This window comes from Taudactylus pleione, unplaced genomic scaffold, assembly GCF_031769625.1.
Source record: "Taudactylus pleione unplaced genomic scaffold, aTauple2 ptg000747l, whole genome shotgun sequence".
Taxonomy (NCBI): domain Eukaryota; kingdom Metazoa; phylum Chordata; class Amphibia; order Anura; family Myobatrachidae; genus Taudactylus; species Taudactylus pleione.
In genome coordinates this window covers 1,731,070-1,750,154 of record NW_028285149.1, presented here as the reverse complement: position 1 = coordinate 1,750,154, position 19,085 = coordinate 1,731,070, and the positions used below count along the sequence as shown (strand labels likewise).

General features: G+C 48.9%; 1 protein-coding gene across 1 annotated transcript in view; it reads left to right on the top strand.

The window, feature by feature from the left end:
• The window catches only part of LOC148477104 (uncharacterized), a 343,189-nt gene that overhangs the window by 49,130 nt on the left and 274,974 nt on the right, over nt 1-19,085 (top strand). Inside the window, exon 2 of the mRNA XM_088457224.1 lies at nt 1,042-1,263. Coding sequence (XP_088313350.1) covers nt 1,042-1,263 — 222 coding nt within the window. The remainder of the gene's footprint in view (nt 1-1,041; nt 1,264-19,085) is intronic.

Below are 19,085 nucleotides of genomic sequence, written 5' to 3'. Positions count from 1 at the left end.
ACACAGGTATGAGGTGGAGTATACAATACTGTGGCACGTGTGGTAAATAACATGGGTTGTATGATGGGTAACACAGGTGTGAGGTGGGATATACAATACTGTGGTATGTGTGGTTAGTAACATGGGTTGTATGATGGGTAACACAGGTATGAAGTGGAGTATACAATACTGTGGTATGTGTGGTACCGTAAATAACATGGATTGTATGATCAGTAACATAGGTATGAGGTGGGGTGTACAATACTGTGGTATGTGTGGTTAGTAACATGGGTTGTATGATGGGTAACACAGGTATGAAGTGGAGTATACAATACTGTGGTATGTGTGGTACCGTAAATAACATGGGTTGTATGATCAGTAACACAGGTATGAGGTGGAGTATACAATACTGTGGCACGTGTGGTAAATAACATGGGTTGTATGATGGGTAACACAGGTGTGAGGTGGGATATACAATACTGTGGTATGTGTGGTTAGTAACATGGGTTGTATGATGGGTAACACAGGTATGAAGTGGAGTATACAATACTGTGGTATGTGTGGTACCGTAAATAACATGGATTGTATGATCAGTAACATAGGTATGAGGTGGGGTGTACAATACTGTGGTATGTGTGGTTAGTAACATGGGTTGTATGATGGGTAACACAGGTATGAAGTGGAGTATACAATACTGTGGTATGTGTGGTACCGTAAATAACATGGATTGTATGATCAGTAACATAGGTATGAGGTGGGGTGTACAATACTGTGGTATGTGTGGTACCGTAAATAACATGGATTGTATGATCAGTAACATAGGTATGAGGTGGAGTATACAATACTGTGGCACGTGTGGTTAGTAACATGGATTGTATGATGGGTAACACAGGTATGAGGTGGAGTATACAATACTGTGGTATGTGTGGTAAATAACATGGATTGTATGATGGGTAACACAGGTATTAGGTGAGGTATACAATACTGTGGTATTATTGGTTGGTTGGGAGTCATGTGAGCAGGTTAGCGATAGTAAATAGCTGCACTTCCCTCTTTTCCCAGCACTGGGACACGACGTTGGAGGACCTGGCTACGTCCTATGCTGCAAAGTGTATCTGGGACCATAATGAAGAGCGCGGCTTAAGGGGAGAGAATCTGTTTCTGATGTCGGGGTCTCACCTGGATGTGGAGCTCGGCCTGGATGACTGGCATCAGGAGCGTAACTACTACAACTTCACTACAAACGTCTGTGAGGAGGGACAAATGTGTGGTCACTACACTCAGGTACAGTGACCACAAATACAAATGGAGGTGGTGCCGCTTGTGCCTCCGGTCAGTGTTTTTCTTGGGCTTCGTTTTGCCTCAGCTCCTATTTATTAACCTACTGTGTATATACATTAATAGTGTAGGTCTCCCTTTCCTTTATGCCTCCAAACTCTCGCTCTCACATCATACCATGTTTTATTCAATTTTATTCAATTTCCCCCTTCTATCCCTATTTCCTGCCCCTCCTATTCTCCATACCCCCTCCCTGTCTGTCCTTCTTCCTCTCCCTCCTCCTTTACTCTCCTCCGCTTGTCCCCATATTACCCCCCTTCCCTTCATGTCAGTGACCTTTTCCCCATTCTACCATGTACTCCTTACCCCTATCCCACCTATTTCCTGCCCCTCCATACCCCTCCTATTCTCCCTACCACTTCCCTGAGTGTCCTTCTGTCAGGTTGCGGCCTAGGTTTGTCCGTTACTCACCTCACCGCCGGTTTCCCCTGACCTCTCGAGCAGTCAGCTGCCAGGTGCGGCGGCCAGTGATGCACTGAGGATTATACCTAGTGTTTGCTAGGACACCCATGTGCTTGCTTCATGATTTGGTTCCTGTGGTTACCATCATGGATGCAGCCATGACAGTCTACATCACCTGAGTAGCCCTTTACCCAATGGTAGCATTGGTTGCTGTCAGCTGACCCTATCCTCCAATGGACTGTTACCTTAGGGTATTTTGCAGGACTCTGGACAACAGGAAGTTGCCTGTACAATGTCGTTACTTCCCGTGTATACTTGCTGTTGCAGCGTTCCAGGTTCCAAGCTCCTTTCTTCTAGCTATATACTCTTAGTGTTTACCCACAGCGTGTGTGTGCTCAGTACGTCATGCGAGTACCATCTCCAAAGTGTCATCCTCATGTGTCAGTTCTGCATCTGGAACCACATTGTATGTACTTAGGGCCTGATTCAGCAAGAAACGCATGAAAGCAGACACACACGGTCCCGGCCGCTGCGAGAACATGCTAATCAACACGTATGCATGGAGACCACAGCACAAGCTGCAGACGCCCAGCCCCATATTAAGGCACCCATCTCCCTTTACTCACAGCCTGATCAATACACAAGATAGCGTAAACATCGGTAACATCGAGAACCATACCCACAATAGTGGTTGACCTGATCTGCTGCAGGATTTTGGCCGCTTCCTGTGTACAGCTCGCGGTATGGGTGCGTATTATTTATGCAATACTGCCTTAATTATGCACACCCCTATAACTGCATCCCAACTCACAGGCACACCTCCATTCACCTGACCACCCACCATCACCACCCACAAATGGCACTACGAAGAGTCTGAACAGCCAGTGCGATTGGGTTAGGGTACGCAGACTACACACAGTGTGGCATGTACCCTAACCCGATCGCACTGGCTGGTTCACGCACACGCATTGCAATGCATGCGCAGTGCGAAACCATTGTCCAAGTGTGTGCGTTCTCTCCTTTGCATTCCTTGCTGAATCAGGCCCTTAGTACATCATCCAAGTACAATCTCCTAGTGCCATTCTCCTGAACCAGTTCTGCATCTGAAACCACAGTGTGTGATTCAGACCCGCTCGCGAGCGCATAGCGCTCACAAGCGGGTCGATGGTGGGGTACTGCGTGTGTATGCCCCGGAGCGAGAGAGAATTTCTCTTGCTCTGGGGCTCACTACAAAAGGGGCAGCTGTCGATGTTGATCGACAGCTCACCCCGTTTTGTAGGCAGGGAGGGGGCCTGGCTACACAAACTGAAGCGTCCCCAAGGACGACGGATGAGATCCTACCACAAGGGTCTTGTCGCAAGCCCCGATGGTTGCGACCATCACCTGGCCACTCGCCAAAGTTGTGGGTGGTCACCCACAGCTTAGCAAGCGGCCAAGAGGTCGCAACAAAAAAAAAATGCCCTGATTCAGAGTGAGCGCTCTTCAAGAGCGTCCGGCTCTGAATCCGGCCCTTAGTACATTGTACTTGGATAATCTCCTAGTGCCATTCCCTTGTGCCAGCCCTGCGTCTTGATCAACAGGGTATGTACTCAGTAAGTCACCCAAGTGCAGAACCATTCTCCTGTGCTTTCCTTGCGATAGTGTTCTTTCGTTTCCCACTTGTGGCGGATACCTGACCTATAGATATGCTGTATGCACGCAGGCTATAGATATGCTGTATGCACGTAGGCTATAGATATGCTGTATGCACGCAGGCTATAGATATGCTGTATGCACGCAGGCTATAGATATGCTGTATGCACGCAGGCTATAGATATGCTGTATGCACGCAGGCTATAGATATATGCTGTATGCACTCAGGCTATAGATATATCATGTATGCACTCAGGTAGCTTTGTAATTGCGATCCTTTGCAGATATGGTAATGCACTGGAGACATCATGCCCCCTGTGCATTACTTAACCAAGCTGCGTTGTTCAATGCAGCATCTGTTAATCTGTGTACCATCGGCTGGCTGCGGTGACCCATAGGGTCCCACAGCCGGCCGCCACAGTTTAGAGAAAGAGGCCAGGAAATCTCAGTCACCCGATGGAGATCCTGCCCCTCCCCCCCCCTCCCCTCCATGGCTGCAACATGCCTCTGTTTCGGGTAACAGAGGCTGCCACCGCCTCCTCCCCGCGCCCCACAAATGGCAGCAGACGGTCTGCTGCCAGTTTGCAAGCGGACCAGCAGACCCATTCTGCCCATCCAGTGCCTGCACAGATTCCCAAACATCGGGAATGTGTTCAGCAGTGCACTAGCGTGTAACGCTAAATCAGGCCCTAAGTACGCACAATGTGGCTTCAGACGCAGAAGTGGCACAGGAGAATATGATGAGATTGTACTTGGATGATGTACTAATGGTGTAGCCTAGTGGCCAAGTTGCAGCCTTGAGGGCTGGAGATGCTTGGCAGGGATGTGGCCTTGCAGCCAAGTTGCTGCCTTGAGGGCTGGAGATGCTTGGCAGGGATGTGGCCTTGCGGCCAAGTTGCTGCCTTGAGGGCTGGAGATGCTTGGCAGGGATGTGGCCTTGCTGCCAAGTTGCTGCCTTGAGGGCTGGAGATGCTTGGCAGGGATTTGGCCTTGCTGCCAAGTTGCAGCCTTGAGGGCTGGAGATGCTTGGCAGGGATGTGGCCTTGCGGCCAAGTTGCTGCCTTGAGAGCTGGAGATGCTTAGCTTTCCAGTAAGGCCACACCATCCTGTTTCTGTTGTACCTTGGCCCTCAAGGTCACACCTCATCCCTCAATGGCGCACCTCAGACCTTAAGGCTGCATTGTATTGTTCCTGTCGCACCTCAGCCCTCAAGGCTGCTCAGTGTGGTTCCTGTCCCACCTCAGCCCACACCTTGTACCTAGTTTGTTACTTTAGCCAGTGCCCCTGCCACATTATTGTGCATTGCCTGTCTATTCCTTGTCTGTTATTTTGCCTGCCTAGTCCTTGTTTGTAATCCTGCAGTATCTCAGCCCAGGTCACTTTTGCTCCGCAGCCTGTATTTGTCTAGTTGCTTTTTGCCTGGTAATCAAGCTGCACCATAGTCCCTAGATGTTCCTGAGACCATCGGCCGCTGCTAGCTTACCGTGTCTTTACATATGTTCTAGTTATCATTCACCTGCAGCCTCACTCCAGCTAGTTTCAGTAAAGGAAGGACTGCCACTCCTCAGTTCAACCTAGTTTCAAGTCAGCAGTCCTGCGGTCTCTTGTTCATTATGTAAACCTTTACTGCTGGAGGCTTAACTCCAGGCTGCCACCTAAGTACCGGTGTGAGTATAAATCACTAAGGGTACAATGGGTGGTTGTTATTGGTTATCCTCTCCTTGGCTCTAGAGGTGCAAGAACCATAACAGGGCCTGTTATTGCTAGGACAATCTGTTTGGCCTGTGTGTGTGATATAAGGCAGGGGGGGCTTAGTCTCCTTGTAAGTTATAGCTTCATACCTTGGTGTTTAGCCTGCAGATCCTGGTGCCTGGTGAAACACTATTGCTGGTATTTTGATTCAATTGTGCCTGTCCAGTCTTGTCTATAGTAACCTGTTCTTTTGCATCACCTGCTGTTAAGTATTGCTTTACTTAATATTGGAAAAGTGGTATTATCTGCAGTTACTATTGTCAGCCATCTGTTTTCTACACCTTCAATTGTCATTGTATAATCACCCTTTTAAACTATACAGCTTCAGTGTATTCACATATTGTATTCAGCTACTCCACCCTAAAATCCTGTGATCACTTGTTTAATTGTATAAACCCTTACTATCCTGAAGTTAAGTCCTGGCGGCATCTCAGTACCAGTGAGATCATTTCTCTCTATTGGAAAAGTGCGGCTGTTATAGGTGAAGGCCTCTGTAACGTGGTTCTAGGGGTCTTATGCAATTAATTCAGGTGTGTCATAACAGGAGGTTTCTATATTCCTGAGTAATCTGAGTTGGCTTACTTTGCAACTTCCAGGGTATAAGGTTTCCATCTCACCATCAGTGATGCATTTTACAAACTCTTTCCGCTGTTTGATAGGAGGGTAACTTGCTACCACCATCAGCCTCATACACCAGCACCTGGAACCACCTGTTTACCCAGGCTCCTAAACTGGCACCTGGAACTGCTTGTCCCCCCAGGCTCCTACACCAGCACCTCGACCTCTTACTTCTGGGTATGTGAGGTCATGCTGCTGCAACACCTTCTGGATGGTGTCTAATTCCCCAATGACTACTTACTGCACTTGGCAGCAGACAGAAGGCAAGCATGGAGACACTGAGCTCAGGATGGCTGAAGAATGGAATAGAGGTTTACTCTGGAGGACAAAGGATACATGCAGGTGCAGGCATCCTGGAAGCAGTAAAGATGTTTAATTGCTTCAAAAGATGTATTTAACAAGACAGTTAATTCCTAGCTGAAGGTGGTATGAATATCAGAGTATACAGATGTTCTTAGCAGTTTAGATTATATCCACAGCACAATATTTAAGGTGACTTATTTTATACACTTCAAAACCACATCAGCCCTTTGTATTCAGTGTCAATGCAATAATATACCAGCCCCCTGCTTTTGAAAACCAATTAAGATCAGTTCAGAAAATTTGCAGGACGTTTCTACACATATTCAGATTTACAATTTTAATACCAACAGGGTTGGACAGGCCAACAGGGGTACAGGGGACATCCCTGGTGGACCCCACAGTCTGAGGGCCCACTCCCTCCTCTAGGGGCCAGGTTTGAGATTGTGACCTCAAATTATACATTGTTACTCTTTTAGAGTCAGTTACCTGGTTGAGCAGAACCACTGAAACATTTTACTGAAACTACACAAAATTCACCTAATGGCTAGTCAAGCTTCTGTGGTATCTGACCACACCCCCTCTGGTGGCTGACCACACCACTTAAGCATGGACCTCTACCACTACATTCCACAGGTGGGCTCTTCTTGCCCCAGTCCAACACTGAAAACCAAGCTTTCACAATTGGTATATAGCTTAATATTGTTTCACAAGGAAATCAATTATCTATTAAACAATAATATAATTAGCAAATTATGTTTCCTCAATTCTACAGGAAATGATTAAAAAAAGATAACTCCTGCTTTCTATTATTGCTACAATTACCCCCTTGGTGTGCAATTAGGCTGCAGAAATGTGTTTTTGGTCAATAAACACACAGGGGCCTATTCATCAGCACTTATTTTTCACAAAAGTATGTGAAAATTAACATTTCCTCTTCAGGGTCCATAGGCTCCATTGGGAGACCTTGAGGTATAGGTGATGATAGAATCATCCAGGCACCAGGCACCACGCAGTTACATTTTTCTCCCAGGGTGCACTGGGTCTCCCCTCTATACCCTGTCCCCAGGCCAGAGGCACCTCAGTTTCGTTGGGTGCCCGGCCAGAGTCGGGTTACTGATACATGATGTGGCTGTTCCAGCCCCTGGGGAAAAAAAAATATTTGTTCTGAGGGGACAGTCCAGGGGAAGTCTGTGCTGCTGCTCCATCACCCCGCTGGCGCCGAGCTGCCGGTACTGATTCGGGGATCACGGTGGGAGCCTGGTGTCTGTGCTAGCCAGACCTCGTGGGACTCCTAGAACTGTAGCAGCATTCACAGGTGGCAGGTAAGTCGACTATCACTGCTTGCAGTCCTTCCTTCCAGGATCTCTGGGGATGGACCGGGGGATGACAGCAGTGGAGCCAGGCCTGAGAAACCTGTGCTTCCACTTAAACCAGCCCGGGGACATTATACTGGGGCACAATACACAAAAACATTGTGCTTCTAGCACCGCAGGGGTTAAACGCCGGCCAGGGGAGGCAGCCTTCCCTGTTTACAGCCGGCTCCTCCCTGCTGCACAGTGCGCTTTTCCACTGCGGTCTGGCTGAGCTGTAGCAGCACTTCTCCCACAGAACGACCCCTTCTGAGGTCTCTGGTGGCCATTTCCTCCCTCGCAGATCTCTCAGGGAATGCGGAGCCTGGGTCCCCCTACCTCTCCTCCTGGTCAGCGTATGTAGCGCTGTATCCTATCAGACACCTAGTCTGGGTAGTCGAAGTGTAGTGCCATTGTGCGAGTTTTATTCTGCATTGTATGTGACTCTGCCAGCGCTGTCTGTGTATCTTATTCTGTCAGACAATATCACTATACCTTTCTTTTTCTGAGCACTTACAATACAAGTGTTGTCAGGGTGGTTATTAAAATCTAAATATATATAATTTGTGTGGTTTGTCACTAACAGTGGGAATAGATATGTATTACCGCCGGCCACATGTCTCCGGGGGGGTGCCTAACCCTAACCTCCCCCCCGGGGGTGCCTAACCCTAATCTCCCCTTCCCCAAGCCTAATCCTAGCACTCCCCCATACCCGTGCCCCCCCTCCCCCCGTGGCTATCCGCGTCTGGCTTTCCATCGTTCGGTATGTCGGACGTCGGGCTCCCGGCATAGGTCTAATGACAGGTGTCAGGATTTTGACGCCTGTCATTAGTACTCTGCAAAGGTTTGACACTCGGGAAGTTGGAGGTTGGCATTTCGACCGTCTGGTTCCTGACTGCATCCCCTAACAGTGTACACTTCCCTCAGTGCAATGTCTGAAAGTGGGGATGATGTGCTCGATCCTGCTCCAGTCCTGCTGTCATATATGTGCTGCAGGACTAGGTGAGGGGGATGGGGGTCTCAGAGGGATTATGTCTGAGGTGTTATAATCCTCCAGGTCCTTCTGTGGTCCCAGTCACTTCTCATGGGCCCCTCGTTTTCCCCAGATGGGGATCACACAGCAGGTGATTATGCCCTAACAGGGCCTGCCTTTACAGATGTCACCCATGCAGGTTCAGTCTATGCGTCCTCCATGAGTAGATACGCTGTCTACTACGGTGCAGACCCTGGCACTGTTACCCTCCTGGCTATGTTGCAGTGGGTTAAACTCCTTAGACCGGTTAAAAGGCCTATGCCATCATCACAATCTACACAATATGATGACGATGGCACTGATACCGGGGAGATGGTAGAGGAGGACGACTCTGAGCACACTCAGCTTGAGGAGGAGTCAAGTCAAAAATCAATATTCCAGCTGTTATATGTGCTGTCCGTTCGGTCCTAGTTATAGAGGAGGACGAACCACCAGCTCCCCAGTCCAAACATGCGCTGTTAAAGGAAATACAGCAGAAGTAGTTCTTATTTCCTTGATCTGACCAGCTAGTGGAGCATATGGAAGTGGCGTTTAAATCGCCTGGGAAGCGATTTCAGCCTCAGAGATGCCTGGCTTATGCTTATCCCTTTCCTGAGGAACATTGCACTAAATGGGAATTATCCTCTGAGGTGGACTCTCATGTGACATGCTTAATCAAAAGTGCTACTCTACCTATGCCGTCCATTTCATCCTTATAGGATACCATGGATAGGAAGGTAGAGGTGTGTTTAAAGTCAGTGTATCCTCTATCAGGGGCGGTCGCCAGGCCAGCTATGGCTATCTCCTGGGTGGCCAAGGCTATGGAGTTCTGGACAGACTCCCTTGAGTAGTCTTTTTCCATCAGATGCTACCACAGATCAAGTGGCTCTGGTAGGTAACCTCCGTGATTCAGCTACATAAATCTAGAGGCTGCTTTGGATGTCAACTTCTTATCCTCTAGGATTTTGGCAGCTGCAGTGTCAGCTCGTCATTCCCTATGGCTGCGCTCTTGGAGAGTGGATGCGGACTCTAAGAAAGGATTAGAGTGTCTACCCTACAATTGTAAGATTTTTTTTTTTTGGACCTGACCTGAACAAGATTGTGGATAAGTTGGCAGCGGCTAAGACTGCGTGTCTGCCTTCAGCATCTACTTCAGGATCCCGGACCTCGTCCTTTCAGCCCCAAGGTAAGCCTAAGGGTCATCCCTTTCCTAGACAGTCAGCCCTCAAAAAGAATTCCAAGCCCAAGAAACAGGCCTGGAGTACCAGACGTCTGGCGGCCAAAGCCGATGACAAGTCTTCAGCCCGACGGAATGGGCCTCTCCTTGGGGGATCCCAAGGTGGGAGGTCAACTTCTTCAGTTTGCCCAGTGCTGGTGACAGACCACCACAGACACTTGGGTATGAGAAGTGGTCTCTCAAGGGTACGCCCTTGCCTTCCGCAATTCTTCTGCACAAGCCCTCTGTCAGACAAAGACAAGGCATTACAAATCCAGAAAGCCATACAATTCTTACTTCAACCAGAAGTTGTCATCCCAGTACCGATTCCTTAGAGAGGAATGGGTTATTACTCCAATCTCTTACTGGTCCAGAAACCAAATGGATCATATCGGCCTATCCTCAATCTCAACTCCCTGAACAGATTCCTCAGGGTACCTCAGTTCAGGATAGAAACACTCTACTCAATTATACTGGCTATGGAACCGGGGGATTTTATGGTATCGCTGGATATTCAGGATGCATACCTGCATATTCCAATTGCTTAATCTCACCAGCGTTTCCTCCATTTTGCTATAAAGCAACAACTTTCCAATTTCAAGCTCTGCTGTTTGGTAAATATCTGAGGAGCTGTTGAGAGACCAAAGTTATGGCTGTCATGGCAGCACACCTGCGGCATCAGGGGGTTCAACAGCTGCCTTATCTGGATGACATCTTATTGTTGGCAGGGTCTCCAGAAGTACTTCACCACCATCTACAGCTGATAATTTCTGTGCTTTAGACTCACAGGTGGTTGATCAATTGGACAGGTCCTTCTTGACTCCGTCCCAGAGGATGTTCCATCTGCGAGCTCTGTTGGATTCCCAACAGCAGAGAATCTTTCTGTCTGCAGAAAATATCTATACTTTGCAGATTTAAGTACGCAGATGTCTCCGCAGTCACCGAGTGTCAATACACTCAGCAATGCAAGTACTGGGGTCCATGGTATCGACATTCCATATAGTGGAATATGCCCAGTGTCATTCCAGGCCTCTGTAGAAATTGATCCGCTCCAGGTGGGACATATTGCCCCATCAGATAAAGCACAAACAATGATGCTCTCTCTGGAGGTGAGTCTGTCTCTTGCCTGGTGGCTGCAGGTGTGTCACCTCACCAAGGGGCACCCCTTTTGGATTCCAGAATGCGTCCTCCTGATGATGGATACCAGTCTCCGGGGTTGGAGTATAGTGAGAGGTCCACACATTTCAAGGATGGTGGACAGCAGAGGAGTCTGCTCTACCAATCAACATATTGGGACTTGGGGCGGTCTTCAGGGCCCTACAGCAAGCCAGACTCAAACTTCACAGACAACCCATGCAGGTTCAGTCAGACAATGCCCACGACAGTGGCTTACATCAATCATCAAGGATGAACTCTGAGTCAGGCAGCGATGACAGAGGTGTCACACATTCTAACATGAGCAAAGGGCCATCTCCCATTAATATCAGTAGTGTTCATTCTGGGAGTCCTCAATTGGGAAGCAGCCTTCCCCAGCCATCACAATGTACATCCAGGGGAATGGTCTCTTCACCAGGAGGTGTTTCAACTCCTAGTGGACAAGTGAAGTCTTCCAGTACTGGACCTCATGGCTTCCAGACTCAACAAACTGCCAAGTAACGAGTCCAGGACAAGAGATGCCGACGCACTCCTGGTAGATGCTCTGTCAGTTAAGTGGACCTTCCAGTTTGTGTACCTGTTTCCTCTTGTCTCCATTCTTCATTGGGTCATTCAAAAGTTCAAGCAGAGGGAGGAATGGTCCTGCTGGTGGCTGCAGTGTGTCCCAGATATTGGTACTTTAGATCTTTGGAGTCTCTCCATCAACACTCCGTTGCCTCCTGTCTGAACCTGTTGTCTCAGGGTCCTTGCCTTTACCCGGATCTGGTGCATCTGTCTTTGACAGTGTGGCTCTTGAGACTTCCCTCTTAAGGTCCAAAGGTTTTTCCAGCTCTGTGGTCCGTACCATGCTCAGGGCATACTTATTTTCCATGGTGTTGTTCCAGGGGTTATGACCCTCTGGTATTTAAGATACCTAGAATTTTGGCTTTCCTTCAAGCGGGTTTGGACCTTGGTCTCTGCTCAGTCTCACTGAAGGTGCATGTTTCAGCTCTGTTTGGGTTCAATGAAGGATTGTTCCTTTATTGGACATTTGTACTTTCCTGTGGGGTGTCCTGCGGATTCAGCCTCCCTTTGTCCCTCCTGTGGTTCCTTCTGATTTGGCTGTTGTCCTTTAAGGCTCTCCAGAGCTGTGCATTTGAACCACTGGCCTCAGGGGATCTCAAATGGTTGACAGCTAAAACTGTTTTTTCTTCTGGCCATTGCTTCTGCCAGAAGGGTGTCAGAAATGGGGAACAACAGGAGCACCCCTATTTCTGATATTTCACCAGGACAGAGCAGTTCTTCATACTTGCCCTGGGTTCTTTCCTAAGGTGGTCTCTACTTTCCGCATTTATGAGGAAATTATTGTTCCGGCCTTTCAATCCCCAGACCTATCGGCAGGTGAGGCCTCACTAGATGTGGTACGTGCTCTCAGGACTTTTGTGGACCGTACCCGATATAGTAAGAACTTACCTTTTGTTATCTCTCTGTAGATGTGTTGTATATCAGATAAGACTCATGGACTCAGGAGTGCAGAATAACACATTTACTTAGAACAACATCAGTAACTGAACAGAGCACAAACAGGAACTCCCAGACTTTCTTCTTTCTTTTATCCTCCTCTGGCCTTTGGCTTGCTACGAAATTGAGGTGCCTAGGGGCAAGGTATAGGGGGAGACCCAGTGCATCCTGGGAGATAAATGTAACTGCGTGGTGCCCGGATTACTCTATATCATATATACCCCAAGGTATCCCTGTGGACCCTATGGTCATCAAGGAAAGAGAGATAACAAAGGTAAGTTCTTACCATAACTAATTTTTCACCTACTTTTGTGAAAAGCAAGTGTTGAGGCTATTCATCAAGTTCTGGAAAAGCATTTTTTTGGAACTTGATGGCGTTCAGCCCCCAATAATCTTCACAGGCTGCCGTGTAAATAACCTGCCAGCCGCAGCACAGGGATCTATTCAAAAACCTCCCTGCTATGTCTGCACTGCAGAGACCCGGAGCTCTGAGCTGGATAGCGGTGATGCAGCCAGGAGAAACCTGGCTGATCTGACTGTAGTAACTTGTGTAAGCGATGGCAGGGGTGCCAAGAGGGGGGGTACTCACAGCGTGGGCTGAACAGCAGCCACAGCAGTCTCCTATGCCTGTGGGGGGGAGTGATCACACTGATCGTGCCCCCCCCCGGCTTTGCGCCAAGCTGAGGGGCTCACAGCGCCCCCTCCCCAGTGCGAAGCGATGCTGCAAAAGTTTTGTGGTTTTGTTTTTCTCTCAAGGGGGCGTGACCATGCCTCCCATGATTAGACCACGCCCCCTCTGTACCTGGGCCCAGCGGGGCTCTCTATGGCCCTGAGCGATGGTAGCATCAGTGGTCAAACTGAACTGGACAGCTAGGAGAATTTGCAGAACCAGACAGAGACTGGCAGGAATAACTTGCAGAGCCAGACAGGGACTGGCAGGAATAACTTGCAGAGCCAGACAGGGACTGGCAGGAATAACTTGCAGAGCCATACTGGGACTGGCAGGAATAACTTGCAGAGCCAGACAGGGACTGGCAGGAATAACTTGCAGAGCCAGACAGGGACTGGCAGGAATAACTTGCAGAGCCAGACAGGGACTGGCAGGAATAACTTGCAGAGCCATACTGGGACTGGCAGGAATAACTTGCAGAGTCAGACAGGGACTGGCAGGAATAACTTGCAGAGCCAGACAGGGACTGGCAGGAATAACTTGCAGAGCCAGACAGGGACTGGCAGGAATAACTTGCAGAGCCATACTGGGACTGGCAGGAATAACTTGCAGAGCCAGACAGGGACTGGCAGGAATAACTTGCAGAGCCAGACAGGGACTGGCAGGAATAACTTGCAGAACCGGACTGGGACTGGCAGGAGCATATAATAGCTACTTGGAAAGAATGTAACGCATAACCTGTTAAGCCGCATATGCACTTGCCGATTAAAATGAGTGGTTGAATGATAACGATATAGTTAAATCACTCATTAATTGCGAATAAATCTAGCATGAAAATGTCAGAAATAACCAGCGATGCGCATTCCTGCTGGTCCTTTCTGACATTAATCATCGCCGGAACATGCTGGTCAGTCTGCCGATAACGACAGATTGGCCATGTTCAGGGATGGGGGATGGTGCCTACACTGAACGACATATGTACAGAATGACACTGTAGGCAGTATAACATTGTAATTGTACTGTCTTTCCACTATCTACTAGTGGATACACACGTTTGCACTGCAGGTAGTAACTCATTGTTCAGGCACTGAGGACCTCATTCACAGTCTGTCGTTGCGGCCGCACGGTCGTAAGGTAAAAGGAGCCGGATATGCAAATGAAGCGCTCGCAAGTTGCGTCGTTAAAATGGGATCGTTAGCTGGACGAGCGAGGGGAGGATGCAGCCATAAGACTAAAAATACGCCCCCTTCTCGTTCCCATTACACATCTTCTCCGGGCATATAAGGATTAATCGAGACCATCGGAGCTGGTCGTAGAGCTTAAGGTTGACCATACCCTCTCTTAAGCACTACGATCAGGTCAGTGTAAAAACCTCCCATGTCACATGTGCCATGACACTACTTAGTTAATTATGCACTCCCATAAAACGCCGTTTGCATAGTCAGGCACGCCGGCGTTCGGATCTCCACTTCCCCGTTCACAAGCACCTTCCCCTGTTACCACCCACAAACGCCTCATCCTGTCACTCAAACTAATGACCTGGCCAAGTTGAAGGAGAGAGCAATTTCTGATCGTAATAGCTAGTTTGCGCACGCACATTGCGAATTTTACGCATGCGCAGTTTAGCGAATATCGGTGGCGTACGACCGTGCGGCCGCAACGACCGACTCTGAATGAGGTCCTGAATCCTTTCAGTGCAGGATACTAAAGCTGGCCACACATCTAAAGATTATTTGTCCAACCAGCCAACTAGTTGGTTGGAATGAAAATCTGGTAACGTATGGGAGTAACTGATGATCAGCAATTTGCTCCTAAATGCCAGAAAACAGATGAAAATGGCGTCAGACAAGTTTGTTAAATGTTTGATCTAAACAATTTGTTCAAACAACAGTTTTGTCCATTTTCCGGCGTTTGGGAGCAAATTGCTGATTGTCATTTACTCTCTGGTTGGACAGATAATCTTTAGATGTGTGGCCAGCTTTACTATATACCCTGGGCCAGGCAGGTGCTCTGAGCGGTGGATGAAACTCTGGTGTGCAGTATACACAGAGAGCAATTGTAACTACAATCTCTGCAGTCCAAAGCCAGCTGTTTGGACTACACCTTGTCGAAGCCGGATGATTGGCTGAGACCAAATCTTTTAAATTAATATCTGGCAACCCCATTTTGCGTCGTCGGCACAATACTTTAGGGTGCGACGCTATATTTAGTTATTAGCGTCGTGCGTCTGGACTTTAAACAATATGCAGTAGTTAAGTTATCAAAACCTATACGCACATTAGAGAATACATACAAAATATACAAGACACACAACGCATACTAGCGAAAGTACACAATATTCTCACACTCACACATGCACGCACTTATAAAAAGGTTCCCTCACATTAAGCTTAATATTAGAGGTTTTATTAGCTAATACTTATGTTGTGAAATGTAATGTATATGATATTTAAGGTACAGAAACTAGTATACAAGTCATGTTTGGTACCATTCTAAATCCCTGTTTATTCGCAGATCTCCGGTTCTATTGGCAAGGAGATCGCATCCGCAAGTTATGAATTATAGAGAATTAGTGATTAGAATGTATACCTCTGTATGTAGTGTCTTTGGCTAGTTTAAACCAGTTCTTCGGCAGGAAAACCACACGGAAACTCCTGAGGAACTGGGACATACCCCTAGTGACACTGTATGAACTGACCTATGACCTGCATCGTACCAGAATGTCCAAGAGCAAGAACCAATGGAAATCTGCCAACTAGTTTCTTAGTTAGGGCTGAACTCTGTAAGGTATATAACCTGAGTACTGAGTATAGTATACAGCCATTCTCCTTGGATGACCACAGGCTTCTGGTTAGACTACTGTATACTGGGACCAGTGCGCGCACGTATGTATCGGCTTGTACCTTTGTATTTACTTGTTTTTTGTGCTAATTGTTTAGATCACAGCGCGTTATAATTTTTCTTTGAATAATATAACTTTTTCTGCTTTGGAACCACAATTGGACTGGAAAGCAATTATTTCTTATGCGACTAGTAGCGCTAAGTAGGGGTATCCATAACCTGCTATTCCAATCAGGACTTTGCAGAAGGAGACTTAGGTGCGTAATCAACTTGGAAGTAGCAGCACAGTGTAAATGCACACCCTGGAAGTCACAGTAGTGCGGTGGTAATGCACACCCTAGAAGTAGCAGTAGCGCGGTGGTAATGCACACCCTAGAAGTAGCAGTAGCGCGGTGGTAATGCACACCCTGGAAGTAGCAGTAGTGCGGTGGTAATGCACACCCTGGAAGTCGTAGTAGCGCGGTGGTAATGCACACCCTGGAAGTAGCAGTAGCGCGGTGGTAATGCACACCCTGGAAGTAGCAGTAGCGCGGTGTAAATGCACACCCTGGAAGTCGTAGTAGCACGGTGGTAATGCACACCCTGGAAGCAGCAGTAGCGCGGTGTAAATGACACCCTGGATGTAGCAGTAGCACTGTGTAAATGCGCACCCTGGAAGTAGCAGTAGCGCAGTGTAAATGCACACCCTGGAAGTAGCAGTAGCGCGGTGGTATTGCACACCCTGGAAGTAGCAGTAGCACGGTGTAAATGCGCACCCTGGAAGTAGTAGTAGCGCGGTGTAAATGTGCACCCTGGAAGTCGTAGCACAGTGTAAATGCACACCCTGGAAGTAGCAGTAGCGCAGTGGTAATGCACACCCTGGAAGTCGTAGCACAGTGTAAATGCACACCCTGGAAGTCATAGTAGCGCGGTGGTAATGCACACCCTGGAAGTAGCAGTAGCGCGATGGTAATGCACACCCTGGAAGTAGCAGTAGCGCAGTGGTAATGCGCACCCTGGAAGTAGCAGTAGCGCGGTGGTAATGCACACCCTGGAAGTCGTAGCACAGTGTAAATGCACACCCTGGAAGTAGCAGTAGCGCAGTGTAAATGCACACCCTGGAAGTCGTAGTAGCGCGGTGGTAGTGCACACCCTGGAAGTAGCAGTAGCGCGGTGGTAATGCACACCCTGGAAGTAGCAGTAGCGCAGTGGTAATGCGCACCCTGGAATTAGCAGTAGCGCGGTGGTAATGCACACCCTGGAAGTCGTCGCACAGTGTAAATGCACACCCTGGAAGTAGCAGTAACGCGGTGTAAATGCACACCCTGGAAGTAGCAGTAGCGCGGTGTAAGTGCACTCCCTGGAAGTCGCAGTAGCGCGGTGGTAATGCACACCCTGGAAGTAGCATTAGCGCGGTGGTAATGCACACCCTGGAAGTCGTAGCACAGTGTAAATGCACACCCTGGAAGTAGTAGCGCGGTGGTAATGCACACCCTGGAAGTAGCAGTAGCGTGGTGGTACTGCACACCCTGGAAGTAGCAGTAGCGCGGTGGTAATGCACACCCTGGAAGTAGCAGTAGCGCGGTGTAAATGCACACCCTGGAAGTCGTAGTAGCACGGTGGTAATGCACACCCTGGAAGCAGCAGTAGCGCGGTGTAAATGACACCCTGGATGTAGCAGTAGCACTGTGTAAATGCGCACCCTGGAAGTAGCAGTAGCGCAGTGTAAATGCACACCCTGGAAGTAGCAGTAGCGCGGTGGTAATGCACACCCTGGAAGTAGCAGTAGCGCGGTGGTATTGCACACCCTGGAAGTAGCAGTAGCCCGGTGTAAATGCGCACCCTGGAAGTAGTAGTAGCGCGGTGTAAATGTGCACCCTGGAAGTCGTAGCACAGTGTAAATGCACACCCTGGAAGTAGCAGTAGCGCAGTGGTAATGCACACCCTGGAAGTCGTAGCACAGTGTAAATGCACACCCTGGAAGTCGTAGTAGCGCGGTGGTAATGCGCACCCTGGAAGTAGCAGTAGCGCGATGGTAATGCACACCCTGGAAGTAGCAGTAGCGCGGTGGTAATGCACACCCTGGAAGTCGTAGCACAGTGTAAATGCACACCCTGGAAGTCGTAGCACAGTGCAAATGCACACCCTGGAAGTATTAGTAACGCGGTGTAAATGCACACCCTGGAAGTAGCAGTAGCGCGGTGTAAGTGCACACCCTGGAAGTCGCAGTAGCGCGGTGGTAATGCACACCCTGGAAGTAGCAGTAGCGCGGTGGTAATGCACACCCTGGAAGTCGTAGCACAGTGTAAATGCACACCCTGGAAGTAGTAGCGCGGTGGTAATGCACACCCTGGAAGTAGCAGTAGCGTGGTGGTAATGCACACCCTGGAAGTAGCAGTAGCGCGGTGGAAAATGCACACCCTGGAAGTAGCAGTAGCGCGGTGTAAATGCACACCCTGGAAGTTGTAGTAGCACGGTGGTAATGCACACCCTGGAAGCAGCAGTAGCGCGGTGTAAATGACACCCTGGATGTAGCAGTAGCACTGTGTAAATGCGCACCCTGGAAGTAGCAGTAGCGCAGTGTAAATGCACACCCTGGAAGTAGCAGTAGCGCGGTGGTAATGCACACCCTGGAAGTAGCAGTAGCGCGGTGGTATTGCACACCCTGGAAGTAGCAGTAGCACGGTGTAAATGCGCACCCTGGAAGTAGTAGTAGCGCGGTGTAAATGTGCACCCTGGAAGTCGTAGCACAGTGTAAATGCACACCCTGGAAGTAGCAGTAGCGCAGTGGTAATGCACACCCTGGAAGTCATAGCACAGTGTAAATGCACACCCTGGAAGTCGTAGTAGCGCGGTGGTAATGCGCACCCTGGAAGTAGCAGTAGCGCGATGGTAATGCACACCCTGGAAGTAGCAGTAGCGCAGTGGTAATGCGCACCCTGGAAGTAGCAGTAGCGCGGTGGTAATGCACACCCTGGAAGTCGTAGCACAGTGTAAATGCACACCCTGGAAGTAGCAGTAGCACAGTGTAAATGCACACCCTGGAAGTCGTAGTAGCGTGGTGGTAGTGCACACCCTGGAAGTAGCAGTAGCGCGGTGGTAATGCACACCCTGGAAGTAGCAGTAGCGCAGTGGTAATGCGCACCCTGGAATTAGCAGTAGCGCGGTGGTAATGCACACCCTGGAAGTCGTAGCACAGTGTAAATGCACACCCTGGAAGTAGCAGTAACGCGGTGTAAATGCACACCCTGGAAGTAGCAGTAGCGCGGTGTAAGTGCACACCCTGGAAGTCGCAGTAGCGCGGTGGTAATGCACACCCTGGAAGTAGCAGTAGCGCGG